This window comes from Choristoneura fumiferana, chromosome 24 (assembly GCF_025370935.1).
Source record: "Choristoneura fumiferana chromosome 24, NRCan_CFum_1, whole genome shotgun sequence".
Classification (NCBI taxonomy): Eukaryota; Metazoa; Arthropoda; class Insecta; order Lepidoptera; family Tortricidae; genus Choristoneura; species Choristoneura fumiferana.
The window spans coordinates 4,423,026-4,440,427 of NC_133495.1; the positions used below are offsets into that span (position 1 = coordinate 4,423,026).

The window sequence follows — 17,402 nt, forward strand, 5'->3', positions numbered from 1 at the left end:
TGTTCTGTAGGTAATTGTAATTATTAATGGTTAACACCGGTAGCCATTTCACACTAAAATAAATCTAAGTACTTATTAAGGACTCATTGTACTTCCACGTGTCCTAGAGACTTTTACCTCATCAAGATGGTGAAATTAGATTAGAACAAATTATTGCACGCAAGTACCTATAATTATCTCCTTTACGTTATTATAAGCTGTAGATAAAAACAAAATAAGTCCGATACTTAAATAATTATAAGGACTTGGCATCTCTATACTATGATAGCGCGCTCTCACACAATGATCCACCGGCCGGTAGACAATCTCCAGCAGAGCGACGCAACGATCGGCGCTATCTGCCTTGCTCACTCCCTTGGCCACTGAAACGCGCGCTCTCGCTCCCGCCTAGCGCCCGGCCGCCGCTCTCGACCAATCGGCGGCCATCTTCTGCTCCCCCGAGAGCAGAGCGACAGTGCGTACTCTCATCAAGTCATCACAAGGAGACGACATCTCAACGAGTGAGGTCGTCGCTCGCGCAAGATGCGTTGCGGACGCAAAACGTAACAAATAATTCCAATAAGTGCCTTAAAAAACATTTTTTTATAGTGTTTTAAATAAAATCTGTGCTCAAATATTAAGTTTAAGGTGTTTATGTGGACTGAATTGGTGAAACGGACTTTTTTCTATTGAATTTCGGCGTGTACTGATACCGCGAAATTATCCACGATTGGGTGAGTCTTGCTATTTCGATTAGATTACGATGCAAATTATCGGGCCGTCGCCCTGTTCGTTGTTGATCCAGTAGGCTGCGTGTGCCCGGACGATTGTCAAATGTTGCCTGACCCCAGGTCCACAGGAATGCGCGAAAAGTTGTTTGAAATTCGAACGAAGTTCAAAAAAAAACAAAATTGGCCAGCCACATTTTTTTGCCATGGATTTTGCGATTAAAAATAAAAGTAAGTATTTATAAGCGGTATGGTACTGAATAAATTTGTTAAAAAAACTACACTAGTATTGCTGGGTTTTGATAAGCAATATTTTTATTTTAAAAGGACTCGCTTTTTTTCCTTATTCTTAAGTTTGAAAAAAACTTTCTCTAACAAGAACTGATTTTCTAGCGATTTTCAGAATTCAAACAGAGCAGATTCCAAACGAAACAATATTTTCAAATTGCAAAAAAATCGCTGAAAATAAAATACCTACTTACTTTTTTGTTTCAATAGGTATTTCTGGTTTTCCAATAAGCGCGAATCATTTCCCGTTAGTAAAGTAATGGACATGATGTATTGCACGCAATGTACTTAATTAACACAAACGCATGCAATATAAAAAACATCTAGACTTTTATAATAAATTGCGTAAGTAAAGAAGTATTTAATATAATATCATTAAAGCGGCTCGATAACATTAAACATTGGTAGGTAGCTATTTAATAAACCTTATCCCTTCTTAAAATAAATCTTATTAGAATATTTTTAAATACCTAAATTAATTAATAAGGAAGGTACTTAGGGAGGCAACTTACCTGTCTCCGAAAGTATTTTTTTAATCTACGTACTTACCGATAACAATACCTAAGTAGATTAATATGCTGCAGCTATATTTTTCTTGAAAAATTCTTAATCACTTGATAAAAAATAAATTAAAAAAGTACGCATACTCGTAATATGTATTCAAACAAATAACTAGGTTTTTAAATTAACTTCTAGTCTAGATTTCTAGGCTAGAAGCATCTTTATCAGAAATAAGAATAAGCTATCTTTTTTTACCCATCTATCATTATTTGCTAAATATCTACGGAATCGGATACCTATTTTTTTATTTATTTATAAATTGTTTGCTAAACATCCTTTTAAATAGTTGTAAATGAACACAAGTGTCGAGAAATCTCACTTTATTGGATCTGTTAAATTAGGTACGTGAATGTATTACCTATGTAAAGGTATTTTGAAAATGTTTTTAAAGTTCGATGGATCGAGTCTAAAGGACAAAGGTTTTAAGGTTTTTTTTAGTTAATTATTAAGCTTTAATTTTTATCAACAAAAACATAATTAGATCAAGATCTCTAATACTCGTCCTTCTCAAATGTCGAATATTGAAATCATAATTAGGATATCTCAATCTTAATTACTTTATCAAGATGTCTTAATTTCGCGCGCGTCAAAATTAATTTAATTGTATCAACTCATACCTAACCGTCAATTTTACTGTGCCCTAATTATACCTTACACTGTAAATCAAAATAAAAAAGATCACATCGCGCAAAGATTTAGATTTTTCTTTTTTTCTTTTTTTTTTACCCAATAAGCCTCACTGCTATCGAATTTTTCGCTTCTCCGCACATTCAGCCTTTAATTTTTATAATTAATACATAATTAACGATTATTTAGACTACAACTGTTTCAATAAATAAAGTAAAATTCCTGGACCAGTTTCATTATAATACTGTCAGCCTAAACCTATTTCTACCGTCGCTAACGTAAGATTAAAAATTAATTGACGTGTCTGAGGGTGGCAGTTGGCGCCAGCCGTCAGCAAATCATTAAAAGACAAAGCAAGGGAAACGTAATGATAAATCATCTCGGAGAGCTAATTGTTCGCGATGTTGTGAACAATATCAGGAAACACACGATACAACTCGAGATTTCCTAGTTGAAACTCATCTTACATTGTAATCCGATTCCAAAACCGCTTGAAAAAAATCATTAGGTATTAAGTAATTTTGAAAAGGAAAAGTATCTTCAGATATATAGTAAGTTTTCAATGTGACCTTCATTTGACTTTGTGAAGTTCTTATGAGAAAGACATCAACGCGTGCATTGCCCTCGCCATAATTATTAATAAACCATTAAAGTATAAAATCTTTAAAAATTTCAACAACAGGGCTGTGGTGATACCCCTCGTGTTGCGGGTCTCCACGGGCGGCAGTGATTGCTTCCCATCAGGTGACCCGCATGCTCGTTTTCCACATCTTATTACAAAAAATCTTTTTGATAAACTTGATTTTTGAAAAAAAAACACGGAAATGGAAATCGTTCGTGTAAATTTACAGGTGCTTCTTATACATATTAACAATATTTCAAATTAAAAATGACCTTTAAATCCAACCTGTTAACAAAAAAAAAACTACTGAGCCGTTCATTGTACGAAAATCTCGATCATTGGAGATTACCTTTTTATTAAGAATGAAAACACGATTTTTTGCCACAATTCCTAATAATTTGAAAATACATTTGCCTTTATGTATTGAGATGGGCTTGGAGGACAAAATGCCGCTGAGATAAATCCAACGCGCAAAATTTCTAACTGAACAAGTTATTTATTAGTTTTAGGTTTTCATTTCTACTTTTAAGTCTAGTATAGTTTTTTTTTAATGCATTATCTATTTTATTATTCTAAATTGACAATAAACAAACTTCAAAATTGTTAAAAAGAAATTATAATAACAGCTGCCATATATATTAAAATAAAAATCAAGCTCAAATTGAAAATGAATAAGTAACTAATCCGTTTTTTAGTTTTATAAACTTTTTATATACTTTTTATTGTTTATGCCTTTAGATACTACTGTGAATAACTGCTTTAGCATCAAACCCTGAATACCATTCCTGGCGAAAGTACACCATAAGACGATTCTAATAAGATCATATAAGTATGTCTAGATTACCTACATTAGTCTATCATAAGAGTTCCAGTGTCTAACTTCCGGCTCCATCATCAAATCAGCTCGATGGTGCCATCTGTGCCATATTATTGCATTGTCATAAATATGTCAAGTTTCGTGAACAAATCACTTATTAGAAGGGTTCTGACTGTGGTTTTTATATAAAAAAAAAGAATAATAACAAACTCGTCGTGCTACTGCGTGTATTATTGGAAGCCAAGAGGTTTTGCTACATACAAAATAATTAAAATAAATCTTAGTGTTATAATAATTAAAATAGATTTCAACAGTACGGAACTCTTCGTGCGCGAGTCCGACTCGCACTTGGCCGTTTTTTTGTTCTTACTGTCAATAATCTCGTTTGTTAAATTCAGTTTTAGTTTTTTACAACTAGGCTTTTCTAGTTGTACAACCTTAGAAATTTTCTTCAAAGATTTTTCTTTCATTGCAAATTTTAATTCAACCTACTTGTACTATTATTTACTACTATATACTTGTACTATTACATATTCTGTGATTCAACAGATAAATTATCTGTTTTTGTAAACCTTCAGCTACGTGATATTTATGTATTAACAGGTACCTACCTGTCGATCTCCAGACGATAAAGCAAGCCTTGGGATTGATTACTGATTGCAGAGAACAAGTTGTTACATAACACACTTGCGACATTTAGGGGCTGTTTCACCATCCATTGATTAGTGTTAACTGGCGGTTAGGTGTGATGCCGTCTCTATTTGTTTTGTTCGAAACGTATACGTAACATAACTAAAATGGGTTGTACGATATCAATTTTTAATCGTCATACTACGTTTTTCTTTTATACTTAGGTATGGATTTCTACGACAATCCGCCATATACCCAAAACCATGTAACTAAACAGACCAGAGTCCATTTCACGGCTGAGGCTGACTTATCTTTTCCAATTTTATGTAAAACCGACATCAGTTATAAGTGGTATCTGACCCCTCCAGCTTGGCATCTGAGCGGTTTGAATGTCGCCGTTGGGGCTTAGGGGTCAACACCGTATCCAGGTCAGATGGGGTGATCCAAGAACACGAGCCGCTACTTAAGAAATCTAAGAAACGTGATTTTATGAGCCCAAAAGTCTTTGAAATTTGCGGAAATGTCTTCGGCGTTCCAAACGTTGATTTCTATGGCTGGAGCAAAGTAATTCCAGATTTTAAAAAATCACATGTAGGTTACAATAAAGCCCACTACATCGTATCATGCCATGACCGCAATAGGAACGTGTGAGGAACGGAATGTCAAGCGCGTACAACACGCGACGGCGACGGTTGGTTACGAAACGTGCTAGTGGGCATAGTCTCATAGTTTTCAATACAAATAATATAATTTGCCTAATGCTATTACGGTCATGTTATGATACGGTGTACTGGGTAGATACCTCTAAGGATTCCAATTGGATCATAGTTCCCAGGACGCTCGCTGCATTTCTCTTCTGCACTGCGAGTCTCAGCTTTTAGCTCTTTATTTCAATTACCTAATCGTCAATAGTTGGGCTACTGTAATCAGAAGCAGCCAAAATAGAAGCAAAACCTCTCAAAATATTAGGTAGGAAGGTACCGACATCAAACTGAATAAATTCAGTTTTCAACAAAATTGTGAAACGAAGCGTTTAGCTAGCCGTTGCTGCTTTTCGTAAATTCTCGAATTAACAGATAATTTAATCGATAATTATCTTAAATCATTTTTTAAACAAGTGTAATGATTAAAGTATTCTATAGCTAGATACAAGGTGACAAGATGAGTGGGGTATCATTTGATAAGGTCTTATGACGTCTGTAGAGTACAAGATGTGCAAGTGTTTTGCGCAATTATCGATCATGACTTGATTGAGATTTTTAAACGATAAAAGGCCTTTAAGGAAAATTTTGAATGAATAGTCAAAATATAGCGATTAGCGACATGTGTCCAAAATAATTTCAAAATCATTGATACATTTACTTTTTTACAATTGTCAATCTGACAGTGAAAAAAAATAAAGCAAAATTGACGAGACCAGGCGGTAGAATTTAAAGGTGTCAGCGTTCGCATAGACATTTGACACCGGAAAACTGCAACACCTGCACACAATTGCAATTATTCGTTGCTAACACTACTACATTCGCAACCGTCTGTCACCTTAGCACTCTAACTTTCATCGCGATCCTAACGCATATACCTATCCCTTTCGGACCTAACCAAAACTTAAACGAAAGCATGTCCACCATAAACGGTAGTAGTTACTGTAGTATAGGTCCTAAAATAAACAAAGACAAGTCTATTACTGCAAGCAGAAGCGTAAGAGTCGAGAGATAGAATTTCCCATGCGCAGGAGCGTCATCTATCGTTAACTTGTACCTTATCTACAGGCACTGGTCCTATAAATTCAAGTATTCTCTCTCATGGGATTGTCGTGATCATGTCACACCATATAATTAAAACTATAGTTTAACAGCTATCACAAAATCCGTGACAATGTTGTGCCAACATCTCATAAGATGTTTGACGCAACCCATCATTACCGCTTTTCGTGTCTCCGCTTTAAAGATAGTGTACTTTAACGATAGCATTAAGTACATAATGGTTTTCTCAAGAGCACAGTATCTGATATGAGATATATCGTTGCGAGATATGACGGAACTAATGGCTCAATCTGAGATGAAGATACGGCTTGCGACAAAACTGAAGGAAAATACTGGGAAAAAGGGTTAAGCAAGCAATATGTTTCAGGAATTGTCTGTTTTGTTCGAAATTTGATCATGTTTCAACGGATATAGATAAAGTTTTGCATCCGGCATCCGCACCCGTTAAATTTATTGTTTTTTAAAAAATACATCGGTTCAAATACGACGATGCTACCATGATTTCTTGAAAATCCAAACGGAGGTTTTGTAGTTGGGTGGAGTTCAAATGATTGAATCGTATTAACCGAAACCGATAGTTAACCACACAAAATGACTGTCTGGAAAAAGTTTCGTTGGGACACAAAAATTAGCCATGTATGCTTACATAATTTCGTGTGTGAAATGTTTTTTTTTTAAATAATGCCCATCTCGTTTCGCAATATAAAACTGTAGATTATTTTTTATATTATTTAATGTGTAAGTGTAGTTTGGAATTTTAATGACCATCGGGCCCGTTGAATGTCTTGCGTTAATTAGGTTTTTCCCATAGACATTTCGATTTCGAGTTTGTTACTTTTATTTCTAAATATTGATACAACGATGACTAAATTACAAAGGCAGTCAATTACTTGCATCATTAATATTTGCGCGACTAATTAAGAAAAATATTTTAAAAATACTAATTTATGAATGGTATGTGGTTCTTATTTATCTCTACATACAACACATGAAATTAACTGATTACAATGAGAAACAGGGATCTCTTAGAGTTGATCTTACAACAGTTAACAAGGCATAAGAAGGAGGAGTAGATTATAGGTTCAATAATGCAGTAGGTAACCACGCTGTTTAAGAAATTGAAAAATATTTGGATTCCGAGCATTTGGAGGTAGCCCTAAGTATTTAATTACATGGCATACATTCTTAACCACTTTGAAAACCTATTTTAGACTTACCTTGTAGGATAACAAACGGTCATTTCATCGTTTGTCGTACCTATCTAAAAGGGCACCAAAGCCGGTCCTGGAAAAACCCATACGAGTAGACAGACATAACTTTTTATGAATAAAGTACAGATCTAGTAAATAATGTTTTTCCATCGTATTTTGTCGCAAAAGTTAGTATTTATCTTACTTTTTCAACTAGCTTACTGAAACTAATTGAGATAGCAATATAAAAACGATCTTTGCAGACAAAATACGATCGCAAAATATTATTACATCTTTAGATTAGTCCTTCCTTTGCACAGATCAGTTCGAAAACTAATAAGTGTATTTTACGATTTCTAAACATGCTTATCGGCAGATAAGTAATAAATATTGTATTACTTTCCTAGTACGTCCAGGACATGAAAGGGGCCGCCATTTGCGGCTCCCTTTGTCTCAGTAAATTGAGATTTCCTAACGTTCATTATATTGTGTTTCATTCTAGATAATTAAGATTTTATTGATATTTTTGTTTAATAACAGTATTTTGATGTTTGCTGTTCGAAAGAACTGTAGACTAAATTGACCTAACTATATCTTAGAACAGTGATTTTTCATGATCACCTGAAAAGTAGAGAGACGCTGCCCATGGCTTCGCCCTTAGTCCAATTTTTTTTTTCACAAACCTTGCCCGAAATAACGAACACAACAAAAAAAAACAAATTTGGTGCCGTCTTTCGTAAGTTATGCTACACACATTACGGATATTCATTTTTATTTATATTGTAGTTTTTGAAAGCTATTTGACCAACAATTTGATATTTTATATTAAACCGGTAAACTACTTTAAACACAAAGTATCAGTGAACCAGCCCATGTTTTTGCTTGCCGCTTCAGTCCATCTTCAGTAATGGCACAATCATTGTACTTAATTCGCTATTATTTCTCCAAAAAGGGCGTATTTTTTTTTTCAATTCAAGACACATGCCTAACCCTTTATAAAATTCATTAAATTTCAAATAGGTTGTTCCACTGCTATTCCTACGATGCATTGCAGACAGGTTATTAGCACGCATTGTGTTGTGTGACTATGCGCACGCGCTTATGGCCCGTTGTGGGGTGACCATACTTGTGAGGTTATAAGGACAGTCGTGATTTTTTACACAGGATTACGTACTTTTTACTCGTATGTATGTATGTATGGTTAGTTTTGTCTTTTTTTTTGCTCTTATCTTTTGTAAATTGCATCATTGCTATTGTAAAGGTTGCCTGGAAGAGATCGCTCTAATACGATAAGATCGACTATCGCTCACCTTGGATTTTTTTCTCTATGTACTTTGTGGTGTTCAATAAAGTGATTGAATTGAATTATATTTTTGAATTTTGGTGTATACCGGGCAGTAGCAAATAATTTAAACATGATCGTACTTGTCAAACTGAACGACATTAGGTCAGGGACCTTTAAAATAATTCGTTTTTTAGGGTTCCGTACCCAAAGGGTAAAAACGGAAACCCTATTACTAAGACTTCGCTGTCCGTCCGTCTGTCACCAGGCCGTATCTTATAAACCGTGATAGCTAGATAGTTGAAATTTTAATAAATAACTGGCCGATATAACAACAAATACTAAAAACAAAATAAAATAAATATTTAAGGGAGCTCCCATACCACAAACGTGATTTTTTGCCGTTTTTTGTACGATTTTAATAACTGCAACAGGTAGAAATATTCATAAAATATTTTTAAGGGGGGCTCCCATACAGCAAACGTGTTTTTTTGCTACTGTCTAATGTTGTATAGATAACTAGCTTTTGCCCGCGGCTTCGCCCGCGTGGAATTCGATTATTGCGCGCTGTTTCCTCGGGAACTTAACATTTTTTCGGGATAAAAAGTAGCCTATGTCACTCTCTGGCCCATAAACTATCTTCGATTCGTCGCTCCGTTTCAACGTGACAGACGGACAAACATACAAACACACACACTTTCACATTTATAATATAAAAATATTAAGTATGGATGGTCCGGAACCCTTCGTGCGCGGATCACTTTATCTTTCTTGATCGTTTTAGGATTCCGGAGCAAAAATGGCAAAAACGGAACCCTTATTTTTTTATTCTATATTTCTAAAGTTTATTCGAAGAAGCAATGTCGCTGAACCAGTGTCGTTCAGTCTGACGAGTACCTACGATCTATGTTTTAATTAAAGTGTTATAGGTCACACCCGGTGAACTAATGTGACTCTATTTTGCTTATAAAATTAGTCACACATTTTTTGGCTGGCGATTTGAGACACAGATTCTTACAGCAAAATATATTGACCAAATGCAATAGTTTAAGAATAGTAATTTTGTTGTAACGTAATTTATAAATGCCCCGTTATTAAACATCGAACAAATAATTCAAAAAAACATAAAGAACATTTAAATTTATGAACAAAGCCAGACCTAAAATGGGACCCAGTTAAATGCTTCAAATAACTAAATTTTCAAATAATTGTTTCAATAAAAGGAAATAAGTTCACTTTCGTCTAACCTCTTCAAAGATCACTAACGATATAATGTAATTTAGCTTTACCTGCTCAAAGCTGTACAAACAACTAAGCTCTCATTAAAAACCGTACCATCGATAACCGGTAAACTCAAACTGCTCATTAGCGAATCAATGACGTCAACACTAGAGGTCATTAGTGATAATAAACCATCAACCATCTTCAGCTCCCCCAAGCCCTTTGTTATAATAGAGATCAGGAATCATTCAATATGCATCACTTAAAGTAAGACAGCAGTCGCAGTAACATCTCTGGAAATTGATACCATCGTATCTTTCCCTTCGTGAGTGTTAGCTACCAGGCTGTCTATCTCTTGGAACAAGTGATTTTCTGAGAACAGTGAACACCGTGCTTTCAAGTTAACTTTTTGTAAAGTAAGAGTTAGCTTACTTTTGTTTAAAATGTTCGTGCGTATGAATCCAGTCTCTATTCAATACAGGTATGTCCCTTAGATATATATTAAAATGTTTCTTAATGTCTGAAGAGTCGAAATACGAAAAAGATACAAAAATACCTGCAGTAAATTATATACTTTATTATATATTTGTATTTTTGCATTATACAGATATTAAGACATTCAGAAAAAATCTAAAGCTTAGGTCTCCTGGTCATATTCATAACGCACAACGTTTCTGTTTGATGTGTCGGATTTGTATCGTATGAAAAACGTCTAGAATGGTCTTTTGATCTGCCTCAGTATGTGTCAGCGTGGCGTCAACAGTGAAGACCAAGTCGTGACACTACATTGGAGCTACTATAGCAGCATTGACACATCCAACAGGAACGTTTTGCGTTATGAATTATGAACAAGAGACCTAAGCTTTAGAATTTTTCTGAATATCTTAAGTATCTATATAATGCGAAAAATACAGAAATACTTATATTAAATTGGTTATATTATTATTATTATTATTGATAAATGGTGTCAGAACTTTTCTGAAGCTAAAAAAATTTCCTACGTATATATATGTATGCGTGTTCTCTTTGTATTTTTATTTATACTTACATTTCATTTATATATATTTTGTCTGATTTAGTCTAAGTCTTAGTTCAGGTCTTTCTTTGTAATATGCTTATAAAAATACCATTATTTCTAAAAATAAACACTAAGTAAGTTCTAATTTTCGTTCAAACATACCTGACAGAATTTTTCTGAAGCAAAAAATTTCAACATATTCCATCAATCGATTTATAACACTTCCTACTTTCACCACTTATCAAGACAAAAAAAATGGCCTTAAGGTCACAAAATATAGCTGTCTCGGCGCCCAATATCATATCTTTGCTTTCGGCGTCGAGACTCTAGGTCCTTGGGGTAAGGGTGCGCTGGAGCTACACAGGGAGCTCAGCAATAGGTTAAGGGAGGCAACAGGCAACCCTCGCGCCGGCAGCTTTCTCGCGCAAAGAATCACAATCGCAGTTCAACGCGGGAATGCTGCCTGCGTGATGGGCACCATGCCAAGAGGCCTACCTCTCTTTTTTAATTAAATTTTTAGTTTTAGTTATTTTAATTTAATAGTAGTTTTAGTCCTATGGATATTTTGTATTTACTTATATAGATAAATAATTGTGTAAAAATATAAATAAACCTACCTTATTAATAAAAAAAAATTAAAATATAATCGAGATCAAAATTGCACAAATAATTTAGCAAATTATAGTCATAAATTACTTCTATCCCTTTAACTACCCATTAGCTGACCGATGACGCCAAGCATGGGAAGTCATTAGCGATAATGAGATCATCAACCATCCTCAATACTTACAATATTAATAACCTTCGTAATAATTTTAAAATCACTTACACCGATCAATTAATTCAAATCACATACAGCGAGAAAACAGTCCTAGCAACACCTCAGTAAATTAATACTATCGTTTTCTAACTGTTAGAACGTATTTGAGAAGTGAACACAGTTTTTTTTTTTCATTTCAATTTTTTTTTAAGAGCGAACTTAATATTGTTTATAAATATTTATAATGTATCTGCGTATGAGTCCAGTGTCTATACAGTACAGGTATGTCCTATAACTGTATACTATTTTTTTCTGATGGGTAATAAAATGTCATAATTCGGTATATGTATACTGCAAAAAAGTACATAAATACTTCTAACAAACTTTTTCTTATTAATTATTATTAAATGTCAGAATTTTTCTGACGCTCAAACTTCTTGTATTATTTTATATACTTGAGTCAGCGTCAAGACAAATAGGTTTTAGGCAAAGTGGTAACAGTTATCAAAAACAAAAAACCCGGCCAAGAGCGTGTCGGACTTGATTTTTAAAGACCTATCCAACGATACCCCACACTACAAGGTTGGATGAGAAAAAAAAAACCCACTTTACGTCTATGAGAGGTACACTAAAAAATATATTTTTTTAAATTTTTATTGTACCATTTTGTCGGCATAGTTTACATACATATTCGTGCAAAGTTACAGCTTTCTAGCATTGATAGTCCCTGAGCAAAGCCGCGGAGGGACGGACAGACAGACAGACAAAACCAAAACTAAATATTTATAAAAAAGGACCCTACTACAGCTCAATAAAAATATTGAATAAAATCCCAATCTATTTTAAAAATGAAGTAAAGGATAGTATTTTCTACAATAAAATTAAAAAAATGCTTATAGAAAAAAGCTACTACTCGGTATCAGAATTCTTAGAAGACAAGTTGTAGTTTCACAAGCAAGGTCGCCTATAAATTTGTGTATAAAATAAAATACTATTTGACTGTTTATAATGTTTATGGATATAATTATATTTATTGTTGACTTTAAGTGACACATTGAAATTATTACTATACCCCACCGGGGTCCATGAAGATCTTTATACTATTTGTAACATCAGATTATAATACCATGGTTGTAATTAAATTAATAAATAATGAATCCTGTGCCCAGCAGTGGGACGTATATAGACTGGGATGATGACCTGTATTTTTTGACTAACATTTTTTTTTTCGTCGCAGGCGCCGCCGCGTTCGCAAGACGCGGGCCATGCAGGGTGCCGCGAGTGCGCCCGCGCCTCCCGCGGCCGAGCCTCCCGCCTCGCAACGTAAGTTTACATTTTAAGTCCCTTAATTTGGCAAGGCTCAGCGCAATGAACATGATTTAAGACTAGATAGTCTTTTTTTGTTTTTTTTTCTTTAATGTAGATTTTTTTTGACGATAAGGTAACGACGAGGTTTGAATCATGAACTTTTTTTTTTAATTAAGGGAACACTTATGGATCACCACACACTAGCTCCGCCCATCACCAATACCAATGCGGCATACTATAAAATGAAACAGAAAGTAAACTAAGCGACAAAATTAAATGATTTACCCCACTTTACTAGATTACCTACTACTCTTATCATTCCTGAAAATTGTGCCGTTTGATTTCTTACTGTTAGTTCCGGAACTTTATTTGGAGCTGAAATGTACCAAGAAGAAAAATGAGTAATCGTGTTTTCCTGACAATTTTTTCCAGAATATGTATATGATGCAAAATAATTTAATTACAATTTCGTTTCACGTAGGTCCTTTATCCATATTGCTTACTATAGGTATCGAAAGGAAAATTTTGGCATAATATGTGCGATTATACGAGCGATTTCCTTTCCAAACTTTTAACACTTCAATGTTCCACAATATTATTAAGCACGTACCTACAGCAGCACGAGTCAACAACCTTAATCTTAACAACAGGATGCGAACCTAATACGAAGCCATCCAGCTCGATAAAGACCATCTTATCTCATTCACTGACGGTAACTCGACGCTGAACGATGGCACGCGCCGAACCCGACCCGCGTTGTGAGACTACCCTCGAGATGCCATTACTGAGTAGCCAGGTCGCGAGGAATTTATTAGCTTAATTCATAATTCATTTATTGCATTAATTAATTGGGTCTATCAACATTTTTTTAAGAGCAATGTATTGAATCCATACTATCCATACTAATTAATTTTATAAATGCGAAAGTGTGTGTGTTTGTAAGTTTGTCCGTCTTTCACGTTGAAATGGAGCGATGGATCGACGTGATTTTTGGCATAGTTTATGAGCCCGAGCGTGACCTAGACTACTTTTTATCCCGAAAAAATGCATTCCCGAGGGAACAGCGCGCGATAATCGAATTCCACGCGGGTGATGCCGCGGGCAAAAGCTAGTATATCTATATAAAAACATAACAGGGGCTAAATGAGTGTTGTTGGTAAAATGGAAAAAGTATGTTGTTACCGTAAATATCTGCCACAGAGCAGCAAAAATATCTGACACGTCCTACCGATCCTATAAATAGAGTCATATCAGATATTTATGTACCTACACTTTGTTGTGTTAGGTATTATTTCTGGTGACTGTGCTTGCTATGATGTATCGAACAAGATGAAGAAAACAATGGTTTTGTTTATTGCGAAGATTTGATATTATAAGTACAGTACGACAAAGATGTTAACTAACGTGGGTGACATATCTGCACGAGGGCGCCTTAGATTTAGATTGATTAGGAGCCAATTTCAATCCAGTGTTGCCAATTTCAGTCATAATGTTCGTAGGCATTAAATTAATTATGAAACTGGCATCCGCTCTGTTTGTTAGCTATTTAGCTAAAAATTTTGTAGTTTTATTGTATTTATGTTAATATGAAACCTTGACGTTAAATGCGTAGTTGGCTAGAATTTGCTGTGAATGTTGGTTGTTAATTTTCTAATCGTCAGTCGTAAATTAAAGTATGCACTCGTGTCTTTACAGATAAAAAATATCATTGTAAAGAACATAAGTTCACCTTTATAAAGAAGCCTAGGTTATAAAACAACAATACTTAACTTAAGCTGGTTAGCTAAATAACAATTTAAATGATTCACAGTAAATTACATCAAACATAGCTATATTTCTTACAGGATATAGATCGTGATTAACTTGAATGAACCCCCAAATATTACAACGCAGTTGGTTAAATAAATGTTTGATTATGATTCGGCACTCTTAAAGAGAGGAAAAATACTGCGACTATCTTTTAAGACCACTCGACGATTCAGTACCATTCTTAACATAATATTTTTTTTGACAGTCCTATGACATACATACATCCACCTGCAGCCGTCTTTTACCACTACATACGTTGACGATGTCCTTACCTGCTGCCACGAATAAAATTGACAATCTGAACGGGCGAGCAACCGTAGCCTTCCCGTGCAATAGTTTTAGCAGTCACTGTAGCCGAAATCGGCCAGGAGCTATATTTTATATTTACCCAGTTCCAGCTATTAAAACATAAGTAAGATCGCCTGCTACTTTTATTCAGACAATTCCGCGACATACGTTCTAATAATTATCCGTCTTGTCTTGTTGTTTGCCGAGCAATTCCATCTGTTTCGGCCTCTGAAAGGCCCCAAGATCTTTGTAGACACAAGTGGCCGGACAAAAGGATGTCAGGTCCTCTCGAGTGAGGCTGAGCAAACGGAATTCCAGTGGCGCAACCTGATGAGATGGTTTCACTTTAATTGTTGAGCGTTTGTTGTGTACCGAAAATTTGGAGATAGTTTTACTGTAGAGATATATACGAATAAAGAGTACAGAAGTTCGTCGTAATTGTCACATATTTGGCGTCAATTTTGTTTTCTTCTTTGAATTGTTTTCTGTCATTGCGTGGGCGGCTTAGCATCTGTTAAAGAATTCCTTATGCCATGGGAATTTTCCTATAGGTATTCATAATTCGTGCTTTACTTATTTCTTGTTGACATCATAAAGAAAACCTTTATTGCAAAGTTTCAGCTTACTCAGGCGCAGAACGAGAGCGATTTCTTGCTCTCCTCCCCCTAACCATACTTGTACTATTACCTTATTCTGTGCCCTGACTTACAACCATTTGTTACTTATTTAAAAATTAAATTCACATATTTTTTTATTTATAATTTTTCTGATTAAGCAGGTGAAACTAGTCCAAATTGCCCTCCCTAAACCCAATGCTGGTTCCTCGCCTGAGTTTTCTAGGTCCCATGGGCGTCGATGAGTCAGTCAAGACTTTTTAAATTAACAAAGTGCAAAATTTTCACAATAAATCCTTATATACATTTCCAAATATCTTAATATTGTTGTTCTGTCTAGTCAATATCAATTCTCAACTACATAGTTAGATTACAATTAGATTCGTTTATGCATATACATGTGTGATATTATCCTGTTTTGAGAATAATAATTTACAAATGTTTAGGTAAATAAGTGAGATGATTCTTGCCACAGACACGGTCAAATGCTACGCAAATGGTGATTTCACTGTAACTATAGGTACATACATTTACCTACCTAACCAAACCAAACTTTTCTACCACAGATGATGAATGCAGTAAATTTCCATTTAGTTTTAAAAGAAGAATTCATTGTAACAAAAAACGAACTTAGTAGTTAACATACTTAATAAAAACTTTAAACACAACTTTGCAAACGAAATCACTCTAATTTAAAAGTCCTACGCTTGCAGTTTCAACTGTGGCAATCTATATCGCTATTTTATAATCCCCTAGAATGGTTAGGATAAATTAAACTAGGCTTTACCTTCTCTCATAACTCTTTTAGTAGGTCAAGCCAAAATTCCATTTTAACTTACCTTTACATCACCCTAAGTTTGTCGAAGGTGTATTCAACATCAGAACGGTACTTTTTATCTCGAGATAACCGATTATACGAGCTGTTCCGGTCGGGACCAAGTATGGACAATTGGACCACCTGATAAAAATATGAGTAATGAGTTTACGTTATGAGGCACCTGATTGTATTGATGGTTATTAGGCGCTTTGGGATGGTAATCTTTATCCTGAATTACTATGACTGCACTTGAACAACTTCAATATCTGTGTCACATCAAGAGACACAGATATTTCTGGACTCGGTGATTCTGCAATTTCTTTTGTAAATATCGTTCCATTTATTTACTGTTTCCCAAATTTCACCAAATCAACGCATCTCAAGGGACCTATATAAATAATTGTAAACGTTATTAGATTCTTTAGACCCTTTGCTCACTAGTCTTCGAGCTTTGCGATCAGAAATTGACTCTGAACTCAAAACAAACAGTCTTTCTTTAGATTCGTCCGATTTCCTGCATAGATTGTCCAAGTAAAGGTAAACAACCTGCAACACGTGTAACAGCTTAACATATTTTCCAAGCTACCTACGTGACACATTTCGTAATTATTTATATAAAAATAGTGAACGGCTCACTTCCCCTGATTGAGAATTCGTGAAACTTTCAATGATAAGATTTATCACGAAATGCGTTTCCTTTTTGGCGAAGTCCTGAATACCTACTTGAGATTAACAATAAAATGATATACGCATGAGTTAATGTGAGAAAGATATCTATAAAGTAGCCAAAGCACTGCTGAGCCAGCGCATTTATTTTAGTTTATCTAACGTATATAGGTAATAATTTCAAATTTTTATGATTGCTTTATAGTCTTCAGTTCTCAGACAAATTACCGAATCAATACAGGTTGACCAACTTAACAAGCACGAAGTGGTCCTCTTGCCTGCCAGTGCTATCATTTATGCCAGTCAGGGAGCGCGCCTTCCGTGCGACGTAACGGTAGTTATGATTCTTATGACACTCCTGAATCCTGAGTAGATGCCGCTAAAATATACCTGGCAATGAATTTAGGTCCATTT

The 17,402-nt window shown here is 34.9% G+C and overlaps 1 protein-coding gene across 3 annotated transcripts in view; it reads left to right on the top strand.

The window, feature by feature from the left end:
* Positions 1–421: 421 nt before the first annotated feature.
* peb (zinc finger protein pebbled) overlaps positions 422–17,402 on the top strand; it is a 29,817-nt gene continuing 12,836 nt past the window's right edge. Inside the window, exons 1-2 of one of the 3 annotated variants that reach the window (XM_074106195.1) lie at positions 422–713; positions 12,724–12,809. In XM_074106195.1, the coding sequence (XP_073962296.1) occupies positions 12,752–12,809 (58 nt within the window). In that variant the 5' untranslated portion in view covers positions 422–713; positions 12,724–12,751. Of the gene's footprint in view, positions 714–793; positions 939–10,005; positions 10,190–12,723; positions 12,810–17,402 lie in introns of those variants that run through there. The other 2 variants (XM_074106196.1, XM_074106194.1) reach the window with 2 other exon arrangements.